The 22,291-nt window shown below is 27.9% G+C and overlaps 3 protein-coding genes across 3 annotated transcripts; 2 read left to right on the plus strand and 1 right to left on the minus strand.

Annotated features, from left to right (window-relative positions):
* Positions 1 to 1,315: 1,315 nt before the first annotated feature.
* On the plus strand, positions 1,316 to 6,095 carry LOC123270749. The gene is made up of 5 exons (XM_044736892.1): positions 1,316 to 1,539; positions 1,600 to 2,050; positions 2,124 to 2,323; positions 5,301 to 5,823; positions 5,891 to 6,095. Exons 1-5 carry the CDS (start codon positions 1,478 to 1,480, stop codon positions 6,089 to 6,091), a joined length of 1,437 nt encoding a protein of 478 aa, XP_044592827.1. The 5' UTR covers positions 1,316 to 1,477; the 3' UTR covers positions 6,092 to 6,095.
* Positions 6,096 to 9,448: 3,353 nt separating this feature from the next.
* On the plus strand, positions 9,449 to 14,516 carry LOC123270751. The gene is made up of 8 exons (XM_044736894.1): positions 9,449 to 9,933; positions 10,179 to 10,325; positions 12,674 to 12,785; positions 12,891 to 13,044; positions 13,123 to 13,309; positions 13,382 to 13,501; positions 13,571 to 13,831; positions 13,879 to 14,516. Exons 1-7 carry the CDS (start codon positions 9,549 to 9,551, stop codon positions 13,795 to 13,797), a joined length of 1,332 nt encoding a protein of 443 aa, XP_044592829.1. The 5' UTR covers positions 9,449 to 9,548; the 3' UTR covers positions 13,798 to 13,831; positions 13,879 to 14,516.
* Positions 14,517 to 15,365: 849 nt separating this feature from the next.
* Positions 15,366 to 20,317, minus strand: LOC123270754. The gene is made up of 2 exons (XM_044736903.1): positions 19,942 to 20,317; positions 15,366 to 15,689 (listed from the first exon to the last, which is right to left on the minus strand). Exons 1-2 carry the CDS (start codon positions 20,296 to 20,298, stop codon positions 15,366 to 15,368), a joined length of 681 nt encoding a protein of 226 aa, XP_044592838.1. The 5' UTR covers positions 20,299 to 20,317.
* Between the last annotated feature and the right edge of the window lie 1,974 nt (positions 20,318 to 22,291).

The raw sequence follows: 22,291 nt of genomic DNA on the forward strand, positions 1-22,291 counted from the left end.
CAAGGAAGACATTAATATTGCAAAGCCAAAAGGGCGTAAAATTTTTTTTTTGGTGCCAATCGTTTTGTAAACATGTTCTAAATCTAAAAATGAAAAAAAAAATTCCAAAGCCAAAAGGGCGTATGTATCAAGTTTTACGCCCTTTTGGCTTTAGAAAACTGAAAATTGAGTGATCTAAAACCAAAAGGGCGTATAATTTTTAACTTCACGTTTTGTTTTTCATTCTATATATACATATTATGGATTTTAACTACAATTTTACGCAACGGAATCGGTGGTTTGAATTTTTAGGCAAGAGTAGAGCATATCTACGCTCGCGCTTAAGGTATAAAATTAAACAAAAATATATCTTATTGCAGCTATAGCAGGCAAGAAATTATTATAATTATTCGAAATTAAAAAATACAAGAAAAAACTAATATCAAAATACGAAAAGTTTATTGGGGTATAATTCCTGCTCTTCTCTATCTGCGTCTTCTATATTTTCGTCTGAAAAAAAATAAATTTATAAAAAATATGAACATTTTAGTACGCGAAAAAATTTTTAATTCGTACGCTTTTTTAATCATTGGTCTTGGGGTCTGTCCAAGATGATGAAAATTTAAAGTTACTACTATCGAAAATGTTGACTTTTTCAAAATTTTTTTTTATACAAACCTTCTCCGGACAATTTTGAAGATTGTATTTCGAAATTTTGAAAAATACTGATTTTTTTTATACGCCCTTTTGGCTTTAGACCCACAATCTCCTAAAGCCAAAAGGGCGTATATCTTAAGATACGCCCTTTTTGCGTTAGTACGTCAAAAATTTTTTTTCTACAGATCTTTACGTTTCGAGCAATTCTAAAAAGAATGGCACACTGATAGAAGGATTTATTTGTATTAAAAAAATATTTGTTAATAGTTAACAAATCATTTATTAGAGACCATTTTTTAGTATCAAACAAATATTTCTTAGTATTTAAAATGATTTGTTTGTATTTAATAAATCAGATATTCATTTATTAAATATTAATAAATCTTTTTAAATACTAAGAAATATTTGTTAAGGACTAAAAAGTGGTCTCTAATAAATGATTTGTTAAATATTAACAAATATTTTTAACTATAAACAAATCCTTCTATCAGTGCAAAAAAAAATTTTTTTATACGCCCTTTTGGCATGGAATCCTATCTAACTGCTGTAATACGCCATTTTGGCATTAGGCACGCGAAATGTTCGGATAAACAAAATTATAAAAAATAAATATTTTTAAAAACATCTTAGTATTTGGGTTAATATAATGAATATTTATAGTCTAACATAAAAACAAGATTAAAAAAACATCTATCATTGATATTGCCCATGACACTGGTTTTCCCAGCTATTATTCAATTACAGATAATCAAACCCCTCATAAATACAATTTCCGACCCTCCGAATTTTCAGTTAGCGGCTGCCTGGCATCCGAAAACATTCTATTAGTTTTATCATCACGATGTACTTCAAAAGTTCAGTTTTTTTGTTAACATTTGCATTTTTGGCGACACAAATTGAATGGTAACTATAAAATTTAATTAAAAAATAATTATTTCTCTAACTAATCTATAAAAATTACAGTCAAGCCGACTATCACGTGGAACTAAGCTTGCGACACAATCCGTGGCACAACAATTGGGATATTTACGCTATCGTACCGCAGCTAGACAACGGAGCTGAAATATCATGTTGGGAATCAAACGGAAAATTAGTGTTAGAAAATAACTCACCTTCAGATGGATTGTCAAAGGAAAGGAAGTTTAAGAAAGTAGATCTGACACTACCAAAAAATATGGATCCCTTGGAAGGCGAATGGTACAAATTTGGACGCTGTATTCCTGAATTTAATCAACTAAGCTATCGTTCAAAATACATAGAGGAGGCACTTAGGTTGTTTAAAAAGTATAACGTGGTAGATATTTTGCTACAAAGCAACATTACTTCGGGAAAAAATTACACTTATGAAGAAATTTCTGTCGCTGTCTCCAAGGGAATAGACGGAAAAAAACCTATCGTCAAATGTTTGTTAGATGTAAGTCTATTTTTGGTAATTAACAATTTTAATACAGGTAATTTATAAATATGTTTTCGTTTTTTATATGCAGAAAAATAACCATCTATTATTGGACAAAATAACAATATTTTTTGACAAATCATTGAATTTAATCAATCCAACAAGGCGTCATTATCGTGGAAAGTGTCCAAGTTACCTACCAATTGTCTATCAAAATTCAACAAGCGACCCTAATTTCTATAACAAGGTCAAACTTTACGACGATCCTCTGAATAAATATCCGACTATTCGGTAAGTAGAGTAATTTTTACTTTTTGATTAAAAAATTGGAAAATTATCGATTTAAACAATCATTATTAACGCTTCAATAATTAAAGATAAAGCACCGGGGGGTAATAAAGTATAAATTGATAGAAAAAATAACTTGATTGAAGAAAAATTTTTTTTTAAATGTCATTGTTGTTTTAAGTAATTAAATTCTCTTAACTTAAGAAATTGATTCTTAAATCAAGAAACTTGGTTGTTTTAAAATAAGATATGTACACTAAATACGTTCCAAAATTGTTTCTTTTAATTTTTAAATTTACAACAAAATTTTTTTTAATTTCCGAAAATCATATACAACCATATCGGTTACTTGGATTTTTTAATTTTTTATTTTATATCTTTTTGTAAAGAAACAAAATTTTTTTTTTCTTAATAGTCTTATTATGAACGTGGACTTGGCGTGATTTTTTTACAGTGAAACTGTTTTTGTTCAGATTAGTGTATATTGCTTATATTGTTTCTTGATTTTGAACCGCGTTAATGATTTTGAACTGCGAATATGTGTGAAAAGAGTGTTCTAATGTATTGTTTATATTGTTTAATTTGCTTATATTGTTTATATCGTTTATTAACATGATCAGGCCAATAAAGAGGTTTCCTTTTTCTTTGATTTATTTAAAATAAAGTGTTTTGTTTATATTTTGTTATTGATAATGTGATCCCCGTTTATGACCCTGGACTCCGGCGAGCAAATTTCGAGCTGGGGACTAATTAGATAATTATATTTTGAAAACGTGGACGTTACAGTAAAGAAAATTTTTTTCAATCAATAAGAAAATCGATTTTTCTTTCCTAATAGTAACTTTTCAGCCGTACTAAACTTGTATCCGGGTCAAATGTTATTTTAATAGTTTCAAGAACACATTTTGTTTATGTTCGTTATTAATTAACACCTAAGTTTATCAAGATCGTGTAGTCAGCATGCTAAATCTTTTATTTGTGTTTTTTAATTAGTTTTTTTCTAATTATCCCAAATAATTAATAGTTAAATATATAAACAATAATGTTTCTAAGGTTGAAATAATATAAAAGTCTTTTTAATAAACAACTTGATGCAGACATTTAGTACTTGTCCCACCAGTCGCAAATGCCTGTCCCACCAGTCGCAATAAAAACAAATTTTTTTAATTGTTTCTACGTAGGTAATCAGTCTAATTCTTCATAATATTCAATGTTTGTAGGATTAATTTTGTATTTTCGAGGGAAGTATTTTTTAAAAGTTTAGTGGACGAACTGAAATTGGACTTTAAGTATACTTTTGGTACACGGAAAAAAGTAAACTGTAATATTCACTCGGATTCCGGTTAGTTTTTATAATTTCAAACAGTAAAGCGGACATCGGGGTGGCAAAAATGTAAATATTACAGAACTTAATGTAGAAAGTATAAAAGCCACAGTTTATAATTTAATATCCAAAATAAGTGATTAGTAGTTTTCACTATAGTAAATAACGACTCTTTCATCTTTAAAAATTACAGTTTCAAACAGTAAAAAATGCCATTTCAATAAATAGTCCATATTATGAAGAGAAGGGGAACTTAGATGAAAGAGAAAGGGGTCTCACTCTGGGAGAATTTAACATTTCAAACAGTAAAAATTATACTTTCAAAATATACATTTTACCAGTCTAAGCAAGTCAATAATTACAGTTTGACTTTTAGCGTTGCGTTTAAAATTTACCATTTTACTTTGTAAATATTGACGTTGCTTGTATTAAAAATTTACTAACTTTATTTTATACTTTTTACATATCATAACATCATTTTTTAGGTACGAAATGATAAATATTAAAGTCTGAATTTTTAATTATTATACTTTAATATTTTAGACATTTACCTAGCGAATATTACTGTTTGAAATAGTATTTTCTTCCATGTAAAGAGTAAATTGTAACGTTTAAATTGTAAATATTACAATGTGAATAGTAAAATTACGATTTTACTGTTTGAAATGGTAATTTTTAGCAGTTGATCATTACTTATTATAAATCGACTGTTATTTATTACAGTTTACTTTTTTCCGTGTAAGAGAGAAGGATTTGTTGTTAGTCCCACCAGTCACACTCAGTCAAATGATAATTACGAGAAACTTAAAAAGTAATGGAGGTTTTTGACAAAGGGATCTTGTTTATTAGTTATTCTTTTATATTATAAGATAAATTTTACTGTAGTATAAATTTCAGTCACATAATTATATACACGCATAAAATGATTTTGTTGAAATAACAAAAGACGGGATAACTGAAACATTTGTTCTGGTAACAAATGGGTGTAGTTACAGCAACGAATCCATCAGTTGCTTTAACAAAATGTTTCAAGTTGTACTAACAAACCAATTTGTTAATTCACAAAATCAATTTGTTGCTCTAACGAAATCATTTTGTTGCTGTCACAAAATGACTTTGTTGCTGTTACAAAATGATTTTGTTGCAATAATAAAACTAATTTGTTGCTAAAATATTTTCCGAATCAGCTATAGCTGATTATAGCATATTTTTAAATCATGTATTCACTTTATTACTTTAACAAATTATCTTTGTTACTCCAAAAAATTCTTTTTGTTATTTTAATAGAATAATTTTGCTGTTTCAACAAAAAAATTTGTTATACCAACTAAAGTATTTTGTCGAATCAACTTAAAGATTTTGCTATAGTAACGAAACTGTTTTGTTGTTATAATATATCAATAACTTGTTATAACCTAAATTTTGTTATTTTAACTAATAATTTGTTATCCCTATGTTAACAAATTCATTTGTTACCACAAAATATCTTACGTTATCTTAACGAAATTTTTTTCTGCGTGTATAATTGATAATTGATAAAATTTCAGAGTCAAATGTCCCTCCAGTCATTATGGAATGCCCCAACTATGAGCGGAAGCGGTTATTTAAAATTTCATTTCTGTCTACTTTAATTAATGCAACTTGTTGACATTTCAGAGAAGATGATAATGGCTATTACTATCTAACTCAAGAAGTCAACCCAGCTGAGTGTTATCCTCCACTCCGTCTAGAAACATGTCGTGATCCTAAATATTCGTGGATGGTTCATTCACTTATCTTTGCTTTCAAAAGTAATATAAACTTTACATGTGAGCTGGGTGGAATTGACCCTTGTGATCCTGAAGGAGAATTCAACTTCAAGTCTTTGTCTTCTATAAGATATGAAATACTCGAAAAGTGGGGAGTCAGTAAAATTCTACAGGATTTCAGTGAAGAAGAAGTGCTTTGTCGAAACTGGAGGTACCAAGATATATGTCAACTATATTTAAAAGGAATTGACAGCGAGTTAAAGTATTTCAAAAAATCAATCGAGTTGTTTGATAAATACGACATGGATAAAATTTTACGGCGGTCTAATATCACTCCTGGGAAAAATTACACTTATCAAGAATTATACGATGCCGCTTCGAAGGGTATTAATGGCAAGCAACTGATATTTTCATGCCGTCCATTATTCACAGTAAGTGACTTAGTCAGACAAGTTAATTAATCATAAAAGACAAAATTGTTAATTATTTATTTTTCAGAAGGAACCAGGCAAGCAAATTTTGCTTGGGATTGGATTTTTTATGGATAAAAATTTCAAGCCTACTGATCCAACTGAAATTGAAATTTTTTCTGGAGGATATTCTACTTGTAATCATGATGGACTGATTTTTTATCAGGGATTTAAGGATTATGTGGAGGAATTACGGCAATATATATCGATGACTGAAGGATTTAACTGACTCCGATAAATAAATTAAGTCGGAATGTTTAATAATGAATTTTATGTATCTTATTCAATTTAATATTAATTGTTCTTATCGGCAAGTAAATTTGATTTGAAAATCACAGTAATCGTAAGTGTAATTTAATTTTAAATATTTTTTAATTACTTACCATAATTGGATAGTCCATAAAAATATCTAAACGGAATATGTAAGAATTTTTTCAATAATAAAAATGAATTTTTCCTTTTATTTGTAATCATTTTATTGGAAAATTAAATTATTATAATTATTATTATTATTGAAAAAATTTCAAATCTCTTAAAAATTTTTTAATCACAATTTATGATTATTATTATATATTGTCTATAAATGAAAAATCATGAAATATATTAAATTGTAAAAATAAAATAATTATACATAGAATATTTTCTAAATTTATGAAAAGCTGTAAAAGTTAAAGTGACTTTCAATTATAATCTTTAATTAAAAATTTTTCACAATTGTCACTAAGCAATTGCTCTGTGCAATGTGACGCGCCTCGATATTTTATATAAATTTATATAAAATTATTATTAGTTATTAAAAATAAAGTCAGAAAAGAATGAGAAAATATTACGAGAGAGTGCGAGAGAGAAAGACAGCCGCGCGCAGCCTACCCGGAGAAAAGAAAGAGAGGAAAGAGACGGCGAAAGACGCCGAGAGACAAGCGAGAGTAGTAGGGGAAGCAGCCTGGGAAGTCCCGTGGCATAGTTCCCGCGCGCGCCGTGAGGCAGCGCGGTGTCGCTTAGACTGTTCGCCCGAAGAGTATTGCTTCGGAGTTGTCAAAAGCAATTTTCTGATCAGTCTTTGGGAGATCGGCTTGAGCTTCTCAAGCGAGTGCTACACTTATAGAAGAATTCTTGAGTGCTGTGTTGTGCAGATATAGAAGGTAAGAATACTACTTTCTATATTATATCTGTCCTCGCAGTAGATCTTTTTGAGCCAGACTGACCTGAGATACTTAGGTTGGCGAATACCCCCGTTGTAAGGCTAGTCATTTTCGAGGGATTGTGGTACACGATCTCTCACTCTCGAAACGAGAATTGGGATAGTTAGTTGTAAGTTTATCTGTGTTGCGTGATCCCCATCCCGACCCTGAACACGGCGAGCTAGAGCACGGGGAAGACGTGTTCATCACGACGAGGCTTTAAAACCTTCCGCAACGTCACAGCGATTCGTAATATCGGTCTACGTCATCTATATAACCCTGAGTATCACAATAATAGATTAATTGATCTTGCTTACAGCTGTTCTTGCGTTGAAAAGGATTGTCAATGTCAGTTGGGTCAACAAGATTAAGATTCTTATCCAAATAAAACCAAATTTTTGATAAAATTACTGAATCCCAAATTTTCTAAAAAATAAATCATTAGATTAGAATTTTTTTCGAGTTAAAAGAAAAATTTATCCAAAATATTCTCGATCTAAAATTGAATTTTCATTTGAAAAATTATTCATTTAATTAATAAAACAATCTACTCACGTCAAAGAGTCCGCATTCAATAATTGGTGTTTTACCATCAATTCTCTTCGAAACAGCATCGAATATTTCTTGATAAGTGTAATTTTTTCCAGGAGTAATATCAGCTTGTCTCAAAATTGCATCTAAGCTGTATTTATCGAACAATTCAAGAGATTTTTTGTAAAACTTTTGGATAACTCGGTATCGATTCCGTTGAAGTAAGTCGAACATTTCCCCTGTATGTTCCAAATATAAGCAATGTCTTCTTCTGCACTATAATACTTCCGAGCTTTGACCCATTTTTCTAAAATATCTTTTTGGATAGGTGACAAAGAGGTTAAGTTAAATTCCTTTAAATGACGAGGGTCAGTTCCATATGGATTGCATGAAAAGTCTATATTTTCTTTGAAAACAAAAACAAATGTTTCAATCGGCCACGGATAATTTACTTTATCACATTTGTATGTGAATTCGTTACACCGAGCTGGTTTGTATTTTTGCCTAAATATGTAATATCCATTATCATTCTCCCTAAAATTAATGATAATATTAAACACTAAAAAAAAAAAAAAATTGGGACGAAAACAATAAGCTTCAACATTCAAGGGATTATTGCAAAATATAAAAACAATTTAATAATAATACATTACCGATATAATTTTTGAAATATTCAAAGTCAAATTTTATGTTTGTAACTGGTTTATCGTCAGCCATTTATTCGAATAAAGATTTGACAACATCGCGTCAACAGCCGAGAAAAAACAAAAGGATAGAAATATAGTTGCAGAGAGAGAAACGTTTAACTCACACACTCATCCACGTCTCAGGTTATGGGTATAATCAAGCGCGCTATTGCCAAATCTGTTTATTTATTCCGGCAAGTTATAAATACCAAAGTCATTTTATTACTTTACTTTATTAAATAAGTAAAAATCATCAATTATTAAATTGTTTAAATTATTTTAAATTAAAATAAGGAATTTTGAAGAATATTGGGAGGACTAAAATTAAAAAAAAATTTTAACATTATTTTGACTCATTAGTTACGCTCGAACTCCCCTATGTAATTCAATTCTCTTAACTTAAGAAATTGATTCTCGAATCAAGAAACTTGGTTGTTTTAAAATAAGATATATACAACTGTCGCCCAAGAATTTCTTTCTCGAGGATTAAAATAGACGGTAACATTGGTTCAAGATATTACCGACTTGTTCCAAGTATGGCGCCACTCGAGAATTAACATATTATTTTACTTGTTTTAAGCATATAAATTTAAATATTTTTGCTATTCTCTGTATTAATAAATATTTTGTCGGCAAATAGAGAAATGAAAATTTTTTAACTTCAAAGTTTTTTTCTGACTTAAACTTATAAAATTATAAATAAAAAAATTTGTTCTTGAATCAACAATCAATAATTCTTTAAATGAAATAAAATTATTCTATATTAAAGAGAATCGTTTTTGAATAAAGAATTCACTTGTATCGATCGAAGATAATATAGTCTTGAACTTCGTAAAAATTTTATCGATCGGAGTGATTAGATCTCTCACTCCAAGAAACATTAAATCAAGACAAGAATTTCTTGAAATAAAACAACTAGTTCTCTTCAAAATAATTTTCTTGGAGCAAGAATATTTTTCTTTAATGAAGATATTTTTTTTATCAGCGTATAAAATTTACTCTGCAATTTGATCGTGCAATCACCGTGTGATAAATAGATAGAATTGTCTTTTTGTGATAAAAAAAATTATAATCGTGCTTAGTGCAGTATCGATTAGCGACAATTAATAAATTACCACTGAGATTAAATTAATCAGCTTATACAAATTGTCGCTGGACAAATTAGCTTAGCACAGTGACTAATTGTGATAATGTACTAGTGAAAAGTGCAGCATAGTTACTTACTAGTCGCAATAAAAATCTAGAATAGAAGGTAGTCGTGAAAAAAGCATCCAAATCCTTTGCAATAATGGAAGTAGATGAATCGGTTGGAATCGAACTTCCGATCGAAGTCTGGGAGTCTATTTTAAGAGAAATAGACGACCCGTTCGCGCTGATAAAGTGTCAGGAAATATGCGAAAGTTTTTATTGGATTGTTAATAATCAAATTCCAAAGTACGAATGGCGGCGCCGTGCAAAAAATTATATTCAAGACTTTTATTTCCACGAGGTGATGCACAAATCTTCTCAAGATTTCTATATCTGTGATGTGCTGAAAGTTGAAGATCGTCAGAAATGGTTCGGCGCATTCAGGTCTTGGTTCAAGTGGAAAATGTTTGATCATAAGAAGATTGCTGCTGTAAAGTTGATTCCTGCTTTTGAAACGGACACTATTACATGTTTTGATGTCTGGCGTAAGTGTTTTTTTTTTTTTTTTAATATCAATGATGAAATTTTCTTTGTATATTTTTAACATAAAGGCTGAACTTTTGAAGCCAAACAGATCAGCTTATTATTTTTTTAGAAATTAAAAACTTCCAAATTTACGTTGTATTTGCAAAATTTTGTCTTTATTTCTCAGAATAAAAAAAATTGAAATTGAATCTGTTGCTTCTAATATGAGCATGCTTTTTCACATTTTCAACAAATGTGTTTCTAGACGATATAATAGTTGCTGGTACAAAATCTGGGATGATAGAATTCTTCAGCGTAACGGAAGACTTCACTACATCTAAATTCGATACCAAACGAATATTTAGCCAGCCGCATGGTAATAAAGTAGTTCAGGTCCGACTTTGGAGTGCAAGTAAGTCGACAATTTAAATGTTGTTTTAAAAAATTCGCATTAGAGTAGCAAAAAATTAGGAAAACGATTGTTCCTGAAAGCACGAAAAAAAGAAAACTCGAAAAATTACATTATAAAATGTAAAATCGGTCCCGTCGTAATCAAAACTAGAAAAATTACAGTTTGAAATAATATTTTTCTAAATTCAATTTTTTAATTTAATATTCAGAGATTTCAATGTAAATATTACATTTTACAATGTAATTTTTATAAAATTTGTAATAATTACATTTGAAACTGTAATTTTTCCATTTTTCATCACGAAGCGCCACGTTGCATTATATACTGTAATTTTTCGAGTTATTTTTTCCGTGAGCCATCCTTGAAACTTCCCGCTAATTCCATACCTACACGCATAAAACGATTTTGTTGAAATAACAAAAGACGGGATAACTGAAAAATTCGTTCTGGTAACAAATGAGTGTAGTTATAGCAACAAATCCATTAGTGGCATTAACAAAATGTTTCAAGTTGTATTAACAAACCAATTTGTTAATTCATAAAGTCAATTTGTTGCCCTAACGAAATCATTTTGTTGCTGTCACAAAATGACTTTGTTACTGGTACAAAATGATTTTGTTGAAATAACAAAACTAATTTGTTGTTAAAATATTTTCCAAATCAGCTGTAGCTGATTATAGCATATTTTTGAATTATGTATTCTCTTAATTACTTTAACAAAGTCTCTTCGTTATTTTAATAGTATAATTTTGCTTTTTCAACAAAAAAATTTGTTGCACCAACTAAAGTATTTTGTCGAATCAACTTAAAGATTTTGCTATCGTAACAAAACTCTTTTATTGTTATAACATATCAATAACTTTGTTATAACCTAAATTTTGTTATTTCAACTTATAATTTATTATCTCTATGTTAACAAATTCATTTGTCACCACAACATATCTAAGGTTTTCTTAACAAAATTTTTTTCTGCGTGTAGGCGCTTAAAATTTCACTTATGACGTTTTTGAGCTCTTCGAGCTCAAAAATACAACTTATGTGTTATTTTAAGCTCTCCGAGCTCAAAGAGATAGCTTTTCGATGTTTTTGAGCTCTTCGAGCTCAAAAGTCTGATAGAAGTTTGCACACAGAAAAAAAATTTTGTTAAAATAACCTAAAATATGTTCTAGTAACAAATGCATTTGTTAACATAGGGATAACAAATTATAGGTTAAAATAACAAAATTTAGGTTATAGCAAGTTATTGATATGTTATAACAACAAAACAATTTGTTTACTATAGCAAAATCTTTAAGTAGATTCGACAAAATAATTTAGTTGGTATAACAAATTTTTTTGTTGAAACAGCGAAACAGTCAAAATTATTCTATTAAAATAACAAATAAATTTGTTACATTAAATTTTATAAGAATCCATAATTTAAAAATATCTTATAATCAGCGATATCTGATTTGGAAAATATTTTAGCAACAAATTAGTAATGTTATTGCAATAAAATGATTTCGTTAGAACAACAAATTGATTTGGTGATTTAACAGACTGGTTTGTTAGTACAATTTGAAACATTTTGTTAATGCGACTAATGGATTCGTTACTATAACTACACTCATTTGTTACCAGAACATATTTTTCAGTTATCCCGTCTTTTGTTATTTCAACAAAATTGTTTTTATGCGTATGATAAAAAACTATTTTTTGAATTTTGAAACTGCAACAACTTCTGAGTGAAAGAACCGATTTTTACGCGGTTGACGGCATTTGACCCAGTTTTTTAAGCCTCACAAAGAATTTTCAAGTTTAAATTGATCGAATAAGGAATTTTGGAGTAATTCCAAAAAAAAAACACTTCTTTTGATTTTCTTTCGTTCACGATATCTCTCGAACAAATCAACCGACTTTGACCGGACCAGTGGCAATCGACGTGGTTTTTTGATGTTAAGAACCGATTAGTTTATGGAATCGATCGGCAAAGCCGTTTAAAAGTTATTCCAAAAAAACCTTATTTAAAAAAATTTTTTTTGTAGTTTTTTTGAGATTTCTCAAAATCTACCGGTATAAATCGGTCCAAATTGTATTCAAAATTTAAGTTTGGCCAAATTCTTTCGAATGGCGCCAACCACGATGAAATCGGCCAAACCGTTCAAAAGTTATAAGCGATAAACTTCCTGATTTTTGAAAGCTACCCGGGTAGTGAAAAAATTGGACTGATTTATAATGTGAGTCATCAGTTATAGCGTTTAAAAAAATTCTACTTTGATCATAAATGATTTCATTGCAAATTATATTAACTATAATTGATATAATTGTCTTCTAATAATCAAATTTTAATTTAATAAATTAATTTCCAGGCGATAGTCTTGTATTTGCAATTTCATTATCAGCAGACAACTTAGTCAAATTTTGGAATCTTGAAACGGAAAAAGAAATAACTCCTGGCACTATCTACGCTGATCAAATTTGGTACATATTAATTTTATGCTATCTTTCGTAACCTTATTTTAATACCAAATAATAATACGTAATTAATACATAATAATACGTAATTGTGATTATTATTTACTCTAGCTCAAGTACAATGCACAATTGTTTTGCCTCACTAAGAGGAAAAATTACGGAATATTACTACGATCAAAAATCTAACAAAGTGATATGTGGAGTTAAGATAGAGCTTGATTGCGAAAATGATACTCTTCTTACTTTGTTGTCATTGCATACCAAGGTAGCCTACTTGATTATTAATCTATCAGCTAGTACATTATTAAATAATAGTCATCATATTAAAATATCAATTTTTTAGCCGGTTATAGTTGCAACAAACAGATTTGGGATCTTAAAAACCCACAATGTGTCGGAGCCATTTCTGACCAGAGAAAGACAACACTTCCAGGTTACTCAGACCTATGGCGGCAAGCCGTTGACTCCACAAATGAAAAAAATAAATAAATTCTTAGTTACTTTCCGCAATGCAGTTATTGGCATCAGTGGTTCGTATTGTTCTAGTAATTTTATCGAAAATCAACAAAAAAAAACATTATTTTACTAATTTAATATTACAGATGATGAGCTTTTAATTCACGCAAGTGGAGTTGACTGGAGAATATTCACAGATTTTGGGAACAGAAACTTGAAGTCAGTAAAGACTCACGGGAATAATTTATTCCTTGGATTCTCTTCAGGTAATTATGACTACCTATAAGATTATATATATGAATAAAGATAAATACTAAAAAAATTTTAATCCTTAGGTCGGGTCCGAGTGATCAACTACAAAAATATCACATTTTTATTCAAGTATAATTACCGTGTAATAGAAGACAATGAAATAACCGTCAGTTCATCTTCTGCTGTTGACGATATTGTTGTTTCGGAGTTTGAAGCAAATCCTTACGTGTTTACACGAGCGAGTAATAAGAGTCTTTATATAGCATCTTTGCCAATTGATGATGCAAGTGTTGCTCATAGATCAACTTGAAAATTAATACTGTTTTACGAAATCAATTTGATGTCAATTATGCAAACAATTTGACGTCAATTTATTTAAAGAATTTGATGCCAATTTATGTAAACAATTTGATGTTAATTTATTAAACTGATTTGATGTCAATTTTTAATGCAAGAACCGTTGCATGTTTAAGTTAGTTGCAGACTGATGTCAATTTATACAAACTGCTTTTATATTTAAATTAACTGTCAATTTTCTGTTACACTGATAAGAAATATGTAAATTCAAAAGTCAATTTGTAAAATTGACTACAAAGTTTGAAAGTTCAAGATTTATAATCATAATTTAAGTGACTTTTAATTGACACCAATTGATAAATATCAATTTTTAGGAAGTAACTTTATCATCTAATAATTGATGTCAATTTGATGTCAATCTTACTGCAAACTTTAGCCTTCTAAACTACGCTGTCATAATCATAATTTGCACTTAATTTATGACTTTTATTGCCATTTTTTCATCAATATGTACTATATTTGCCATCAAAATCACTTATATTCTAAAAAATCATTAAAAAACTTATATTAAGTAACTTCTAATTGACATCAATCGATAGATATCAATTTTTAGGAAGTAACTTTATCATCTAATAATTGATGTCAATTTGATGTCAAGCTTACTGCAAACTTTAGCTTTCTAAACTTGGCTGTTATAATCATAATTTGTATTTGATACATGACTTTTACTGCTATTTTTACATCAATATGTTTGCTATGTTTGCCATCAAAATTACTGACCAAATTGACATCAATCTGATGACTAAAATTTTTTTCTTGTAAAAAATCATTGAAAAACTTCTGATAAGAAATTAATTTTTCCAAATTGACATCAATTTTTCGATATCACTTTCCATCAATCGATAATCAAGATTTTTGAGTAACTTTAATTTAAATATCAGATAAGAGAACTTACTTTTAGAATCTTTTAATCAAAGAAAATTTTCATTAAAAAGCATCAAATAAATTGATTTCTAAAAATCATCAATTATATAATATAAAATTGTTGTGCAAATTGACATCATTTTGACATCAAAAATTAAATTAAAAAACAATTTTTCAAATTTGATTAAAAATTTTATTCAATATAAAAAAGTAATAAATAATTTTGTCAATTAAATACAATAAATAAATGAAACATAAATAATACTGTATAAATATACCATTTGTCTTTAAAATTAATGAATAAATAACCTAATAATAATCACTGATTTTTTTTTTAGAGCTATTTGGCACAAATTACACATATTTTATCACCCAAGAAATTAATTCCCTATCTAATGAAATTTAAATTACACGTTTAAACACAATAAGTATATTTGAGTTACGAGATTAGCTGCGGTATTCCCTGTCTATACATAGCGATGGCGCTAATCGTCTTATCTTTAATAGTCAATGACTTCATGTATATTTTCTCACTGTTTGCGATATCAATTAATAAAAACTCTTAAGCATAAGATATTTAAATCCAAAAATTCATAACAAATTTTTTTTTATCAAAAATAGAGAGACAAAATTTACGATTTTAAAAAAGAGCCTAACTTAATGATCAAAAACATGCTTCCAAGCGTGTAAATAATTTTTGTATTTGAGCATGACTCCCCAATCTCTGACGAGACGTATCGTCTCGTCATTAGGAGCTCTTTCTTCTGGGGACATAATGTCTCTGCTTATTCTCTCGGGAATTTCTAAATCTCCAAAATTAGCAATGCTGCTTTCAATTTCGCACAGCATCATTTGAAGGTAAATTTTGGTTTTCTTCAAGGCTGCTCCGATTCTGACCGTAGGCTCGTCTTGCAGCATCTGGTCAATGGCCACGGAAAATTTCTGCAAGTCAACGTGCAGTTTTGGCAAGTGGCTGATAATCTGCAACAAAAAGATCAATTTTATCTATATTATTAAAAGAGAATAAACAAATTTTTGTGGCCAGTGTATTGATATGATAAAATGGGTTTTAATGGTTAAATTTTGTATTGTTGGAAAAATCTTGACCTGGAGTTATGTTATGAAACCTTTTCAAGGTTTCATATCATTCTCACCGATAGTCAATTTATTATGATAAGTATTTAGGCTGCATTCGAAAATGCTCTATATGATTTCTAGATACATAATTAAGGAGTGACATTGTATCTTGTGAAATATTTACATTTTTAAAGATATAAGCTCATCTTGATGCTATACTCATCGAGAGCTTTCATTTGAGTACCCACATCATTTTTTCATATATTTATATATATTATAAATATATATGTATATATGAAAAATATATCAAAATGCATGTGGGTACTCAAATGAAAGCTCTTGATGAGAATAATATAAGGATGAGCTTATATCTTTAAAAATGTCAATAATTAAGAAATTAGACTGTATTTAGTCAAGTGATGATATTTGTAGAGATATAAGCTCATCTCGATATTATACTCGTCGAGACCTTTCATTTGAGTACCCACATCAATTTTTCATATATTTATATATATTATATATTATATATGTATACATGAAAAATATATCAAAATGCATGTGGGTACTCAAATGAAAGCTCTTGATGAGTGTAACATCGAGATGAGCTTATATCTTTAGAAATGTCAGTAGTTGACAAGATACAAGGTCATTTCTTAATTATTGACATTTTTAAAGAAATAAGCTCATCCCGATGTTACACTCATCAAGACCTTTCATTTGAGTACCTACATCATTTTTTCATATAATTATATGGGTGATTCTCTGTAAGGATGTTTTTTGCTGTTCCAGGCATTTTTTTATTAGAAAAATTGTTATTTTGTTACTAAAAAAAATTTATTACGAATGTAAAAAAACATTTCTATTTGGAGCATTGAAAACTAAAATGAAATAAATTTAGGTTTTTTTGGTATAAATTGGTAAACCACCGAAATAACAGTCCCCTGGGCTGTCCCATTCCCAAAATTAAAACTTTAAGATTCAATTTTAAGTTATTCGTCAATAATATATAATTTGGTCCATAATGTTTATAAACTTAATTAGTTAACTAACAATCTTCTTCAATAAAAAGTACCGAAAATTAATTTGTTTCATTAAATTCATTTAACCAAAATTTGTCCCAGGCATTTTAAGAACAGTCCCCTGCCAGAAGTTCAAAGCCAAAAAAAAATCCAACGTGTTATTTTACCTTTTGTAAGGTTTATAAGGATCTAACTAGCCTTGAGTTAATAACCATAGGGCTGTTAGTGCTTTATCGGCATTTTACTTAGTGTCTAAGCACCGTTTGTGCTGGAAATATGTGTCTGGGCCACTTCAAAACTCAGTTCCCTGGCAACTATTTTTATTTATAATTTATTTATAAAATTGGATCCATAAGTCTTAATATTATTCTAATTAAAGTAAACATTCATTGAGAACATGAAAAGTTGAATGCATTGAAATAGTTTGCTTGATTTTTCTCAATTTGATAAAAAAAAAAACAGTCCCCTGGCAAACAGTCCCCTGTGATGTTATATAGCAAAACATACACAAATATCGAAAAAGCAAAAATTAATTCGGCTGTTTATTCATTATGATTAAGCTGATAGTGTTGTTAATTTTGTTTTGTAGCCCTTGTTAATTTTTTTTTCTAATAAAATCAAAAATAATTTGGTCGGAAAATTTTGTACAGATTTAAGACGTCCTTACAGAGAATTACTCATATATATATATATTATATATATATATATATATATATATATATATATATATATATATATATATATTTATATATATACATATATATATATATATATATTATATATATATATATATATATATATATATATTTATATATATATATATATATATATATATATATATATATATATATATATATATATATCAAAATGCATGTGGGTACTCAAATGAAAGCTCTTGATGAGTGTAATGTCGGGATGAGCTTATTTCTTTAAAAATGTCAATAATTAAGAAATGACTTTGTATCTTGTGAACTATTTATATTTTTATATATATAAGCTCACCCCGAGATTACACTTATCAAGACCTTTCATTTGAGTACCCACATCAATTTTTCATATATTTATATATATTATATATGTATATATGAAAAATATATCAAAAATGCATGTGGGTACTTCAATGAAAGCTCTTAATGAGTGTAACGTCAAGATGGGCTTATATCTTTAAAAACATCAATAGTTAAAAAAGTACAGTGCAATTTAACAAAATTCATTATTTAATAAAGTAAAATTTTATTTATTTATATTTCACAACTCACGGCAGACACATATTGACTGCAAGGTTGCTAGTTTATATTAATCAGCGTTATCGGTAAAAAAAAGTTTTGACAAGCTCATGATTGCACAGTCATACGACCCGGCGAGTATGAGTTATTCAACTTAACCGTCTGGTATACTACGCTCAGAATGAGTCGTCTCCGCGTATCAAGCTAGCTATGGAACGACCACCCGGCTCCTGCTTGCCTGGTACGTTATAATAATTACTGTCTCATTAAATTTTGTTATTTAACATTAATCGATTGTCAATTTGAGTAGCTGATTCAACCGGTTATTATATTTTAATTTTCATCATTTTTAGTGTAATTTTATATTCTCACACCTTTTTTTATCCATTAATATTATTATTATTATTACTTGATCACACTACCCATTCATTAGTGATGTTATTATGATTGTTAGTGTTATTATTATTGTCAGTGGAGGAATATTCATGAATCATCGCTATGTTCATTCACGAAGGGAGTTTGTTTACTTTGTACTCCGCTAATTAAGTGATTATAGTGATCTGTTAATTTGTAAACACTTGTGTTAATGATTTTATGTCTATTTGTGGATTAAAAAAATTCAGGAAGATTTTTTTGTATAAAAATTTAATTAAAAATTCACGAAAAACTTACTTTATTTACGTAAAAAAAATTAATTTGAATTTTATAAGCTAGAATTTTTTTTACAAAAATAATTTTTTTAGATTTTTAATATCTAAAACTTTTTTTCTAATTAATTAATTAATTCTAATTGATCGATTTTTTAATAACATTTTTGAAATACATTTTTTTTCATTTATAAAATTTAATAATTCAAATTTGAATAATTAAATAAATTTTTTCAAAATTATTACAGGGGTATTTTTTAATTTTTTATTTAAAAAAAAATTGTCTAACTTTTTTAGGAATAAATTTTGTAAAAATTTAATTAAAATTTTGATAAATTAATACTATTAAGAGAATAAGCAAAATTTTGTAGCCAGTGTATTTATCTCTAGATACATAATTAAGAAATGACCCTGTATCTTGTGAACGATTGACATTTTTAAAAATATAAGGTCATCCTGATGTTACATTCATCAAGACCTTTCATTTGAGTACCCACATCAATTTTTCATATATTTTATATATTTATATATATTATGTATATGTGTATATGAAAAATATATCAAAAATCCATGTGGGTACTCAAATGAAAGCTCTTGATGAGTTTAACATCAAAATGATCATATATCTTTAAAAATATCAATAATTAAGAAATGACCGTGTATCTTGTGAACTACTGACATTTTTTAAGATATAAGCTCATCCTGATGTTGCACTCATCAAGACCTTTCATTTGAGTACCTACATCAATTTTTTATATATTTATATATATTACATATATGTATATATGAAATATATATATCAAAAATGCATGTGGGTACTCTAATGAAAGCTCTTGATAAGCATATCATCAGGATGAGCTTACATCTTTAAAAAGATCATTAATTAAGAAATGACCTTGTGTCTCATCAACTACTGACATTTTTAAAGATATAAGCTCATTTCGATGTTACCCTCATCGAGACCGTTCATTTGAGTACCCACATCAATTTTTCATATATTTCATATATTTATATATATTATATATATGTATATATAAAAAATGCATGTGGGTACTCAAATAAAAGCTTTTAATGAGTGTAACATCAAACTGCGCTTATATCTTTAAAATATATACTATATATGTATATATAAAAAATCTATCAAAAATGCACGTGGGTACTCAAATGAAAGCTCTTGAATCGTATAACATCAAGATGAGCTTATATCTTTAAAAACTTCACTATTTAAAAAAGTATTATTTAATAATTATTAATTATTAATTACCGTTTGAGAAGATCCATCAGTCAGCCTCTTAACAATCCTAACCTCTTTTTTCCCCGGAACCCAATTAGGAATAAACTGATGTTCCTTCGGTCCAACTTTGACATTTTCATACAAATACTCATAATCATGATGCAGATAATCCGAGAGTGCATTCTGATGTTGATTTTTAATTCTCTCCAAGCTAGCCTCAATCTCTTGTTCACTTACACCGGTTATCACATTATCAGTCACGGGTTCGCCACAGGGCACATACCAAAAGGGTAATTGTAAGTGGTGATAGTGCCTTTTAAAGCGCAGCGGTACTGCACATATCCCCCCAAAGCATATAAAAAAGATAAACACTTTTCCATTTAACATTTTAATGTTTACAATTACAACAGCACAACAACAACAACAACAACAATAACAATTAAATAACCAAACAATTACTACTCAACGGCGATCGTATACTGAGATTGTCGCACCCTTGTGCTTCCTCATTTATATATGCGATAGAGTAAACAATATCATGCGTACGTACACGTTCATCGACGTCTCGTCATGAATGCTACTACAGGGGAGGGAGTTAGACGTGTTTTAGCGTTAATAAAATGGGCCACGTCATACCAAACTATTTTTTTTTTCGAGATATTTAATGTAGATTAGAATTATCTATTTTAATCGTATTTCGTAGCAATCGATATTTATTTCCCATTATAAGATCGCTAAAAATCCGGTTTTATGTTTGAACACTGCTTCTGTCAACGGGATGTACTACGTCACGCTTTATCAATCTTATCAAACCGCACTCGATGATATTATCGACTTGAATGAAATCAGTCATTGCCTAAAATGCATCAAGACTCTTTATAATAATTACAGATTGATTTATTTAAATAATTGTAACGATGACGTGTGTAGCTGTGAATATTGTCTTGAGAATGCCAGGTTGTATAGTAGTACTATTCCGTATTAGCTAATGTTTTGTAATACCGCTTTGATTGTAATCATTAATGATTAGATGCTTGTTATCACTGTCGGAGATTTTTTTTTTAAGATCTTATTGCAATTTTTTCGAAATAGTACCAGAGAGGGGATGTTTATTCAATGATTCAGCTGGAAATACCTTACCATTTACTATCTTTAGATCGATGATCCAAATCTGTGGATATAGAATTTTTATCGATTCGTTACATTAATTTTTTAGGATTTAGGGAAGGGGCGATTTAACTGCAATTTTTATCGGTGACTAACAGATCGAGATTTTGATTTTTATTATTGATAGTCATCATTTAATTTTTCGGATATTGGTAAGTAATTCTTATTTGATTGATTTAATTTTTATAGAAAAATAATAGATAGATTTTTTTTATTTATTTTTTAAATATAGATTTTTTTTTATTAGAATAATAAAAATATAAATATTACAATAATAAAAATTATTATTATAATAAAAAAAATTATTATTACAATAATAATAATAATAATAATAATAATAATAATAATAATAATAATAATAATAATAATAATAATAATATTTATTATTATAATAAAAATTATTATTATTCTAATAAAAATTATTATTAGAATAATAAAAATTATTATTACAATAATAATAATAATAATAATAATTTTTATACAATATATTTTCTGTAGACAATGACAAATTTATATACGAATTTTAAAATCGTTTATGCCTGTAGGAAATACAGGCGAATGATATTATAACTTAATAGATAAATAATTAGTTAAAAAAAAAAAATTCGTGGAATAGATTGGACAGCCAATAAAAAAATTCAGATTAATAATAATAATATTTATAATTATAATTTCAGAAAAAAAAAATTACTCAGAATAAAAATTATTTTCATAAAAAATTTATATATTTATATATTTTTGGGTTTATTATTAATAAAAAATACAGTCAAAAATTTTGCGTCAATGTGTTAAAAAAATTTTTGTTTAAAATTTTTATGTTAAATATTTAACACTTTTTTGGATTAATGTTAAATTTAGACATAAAAGTGTTAAACATTCAACACAAAAATTTTTTGACGCAAAATTTTTTACTACGGAAAATAAAATTGGAGGAAAAATTAGAATTTTTAGATTGTAATTCGAGATTTTTATTTTATTTATTTATTTTATAATTTTAAATTTATGATATTACATCGTAAAAGAAGTCAATTTCAATTTTTAGAATGGAAATTTTTAAATGTAATATTATTAAAATTATTGTAGAGTTAATATACGAGCTTAAATGATTGGTAAGTCATGAAATAATTATTTTTGGAGTTAATTTAGTATTAAATGCGCTAAATATAATTGATTATTGAAAAAAAAAAATTTTTTTTAGCCGTAACAGAAAGAA

Source organism: Cotesia glomerata, linkage group LG8, assembly GCF_020080835.1.
Source record: "Cotesia glomerata isolate CgM1 linkage group LG8, MPM_Cglom_v2.3, whole genome shotgun sequence".
NCBI classification, from domain to species: domain Eukaryota; kingdom Metazoa; phylum Arthropoda; class Insecta; order Hymenoptera; family Braconidae; genus Cotesia; species Cotesia glomerata.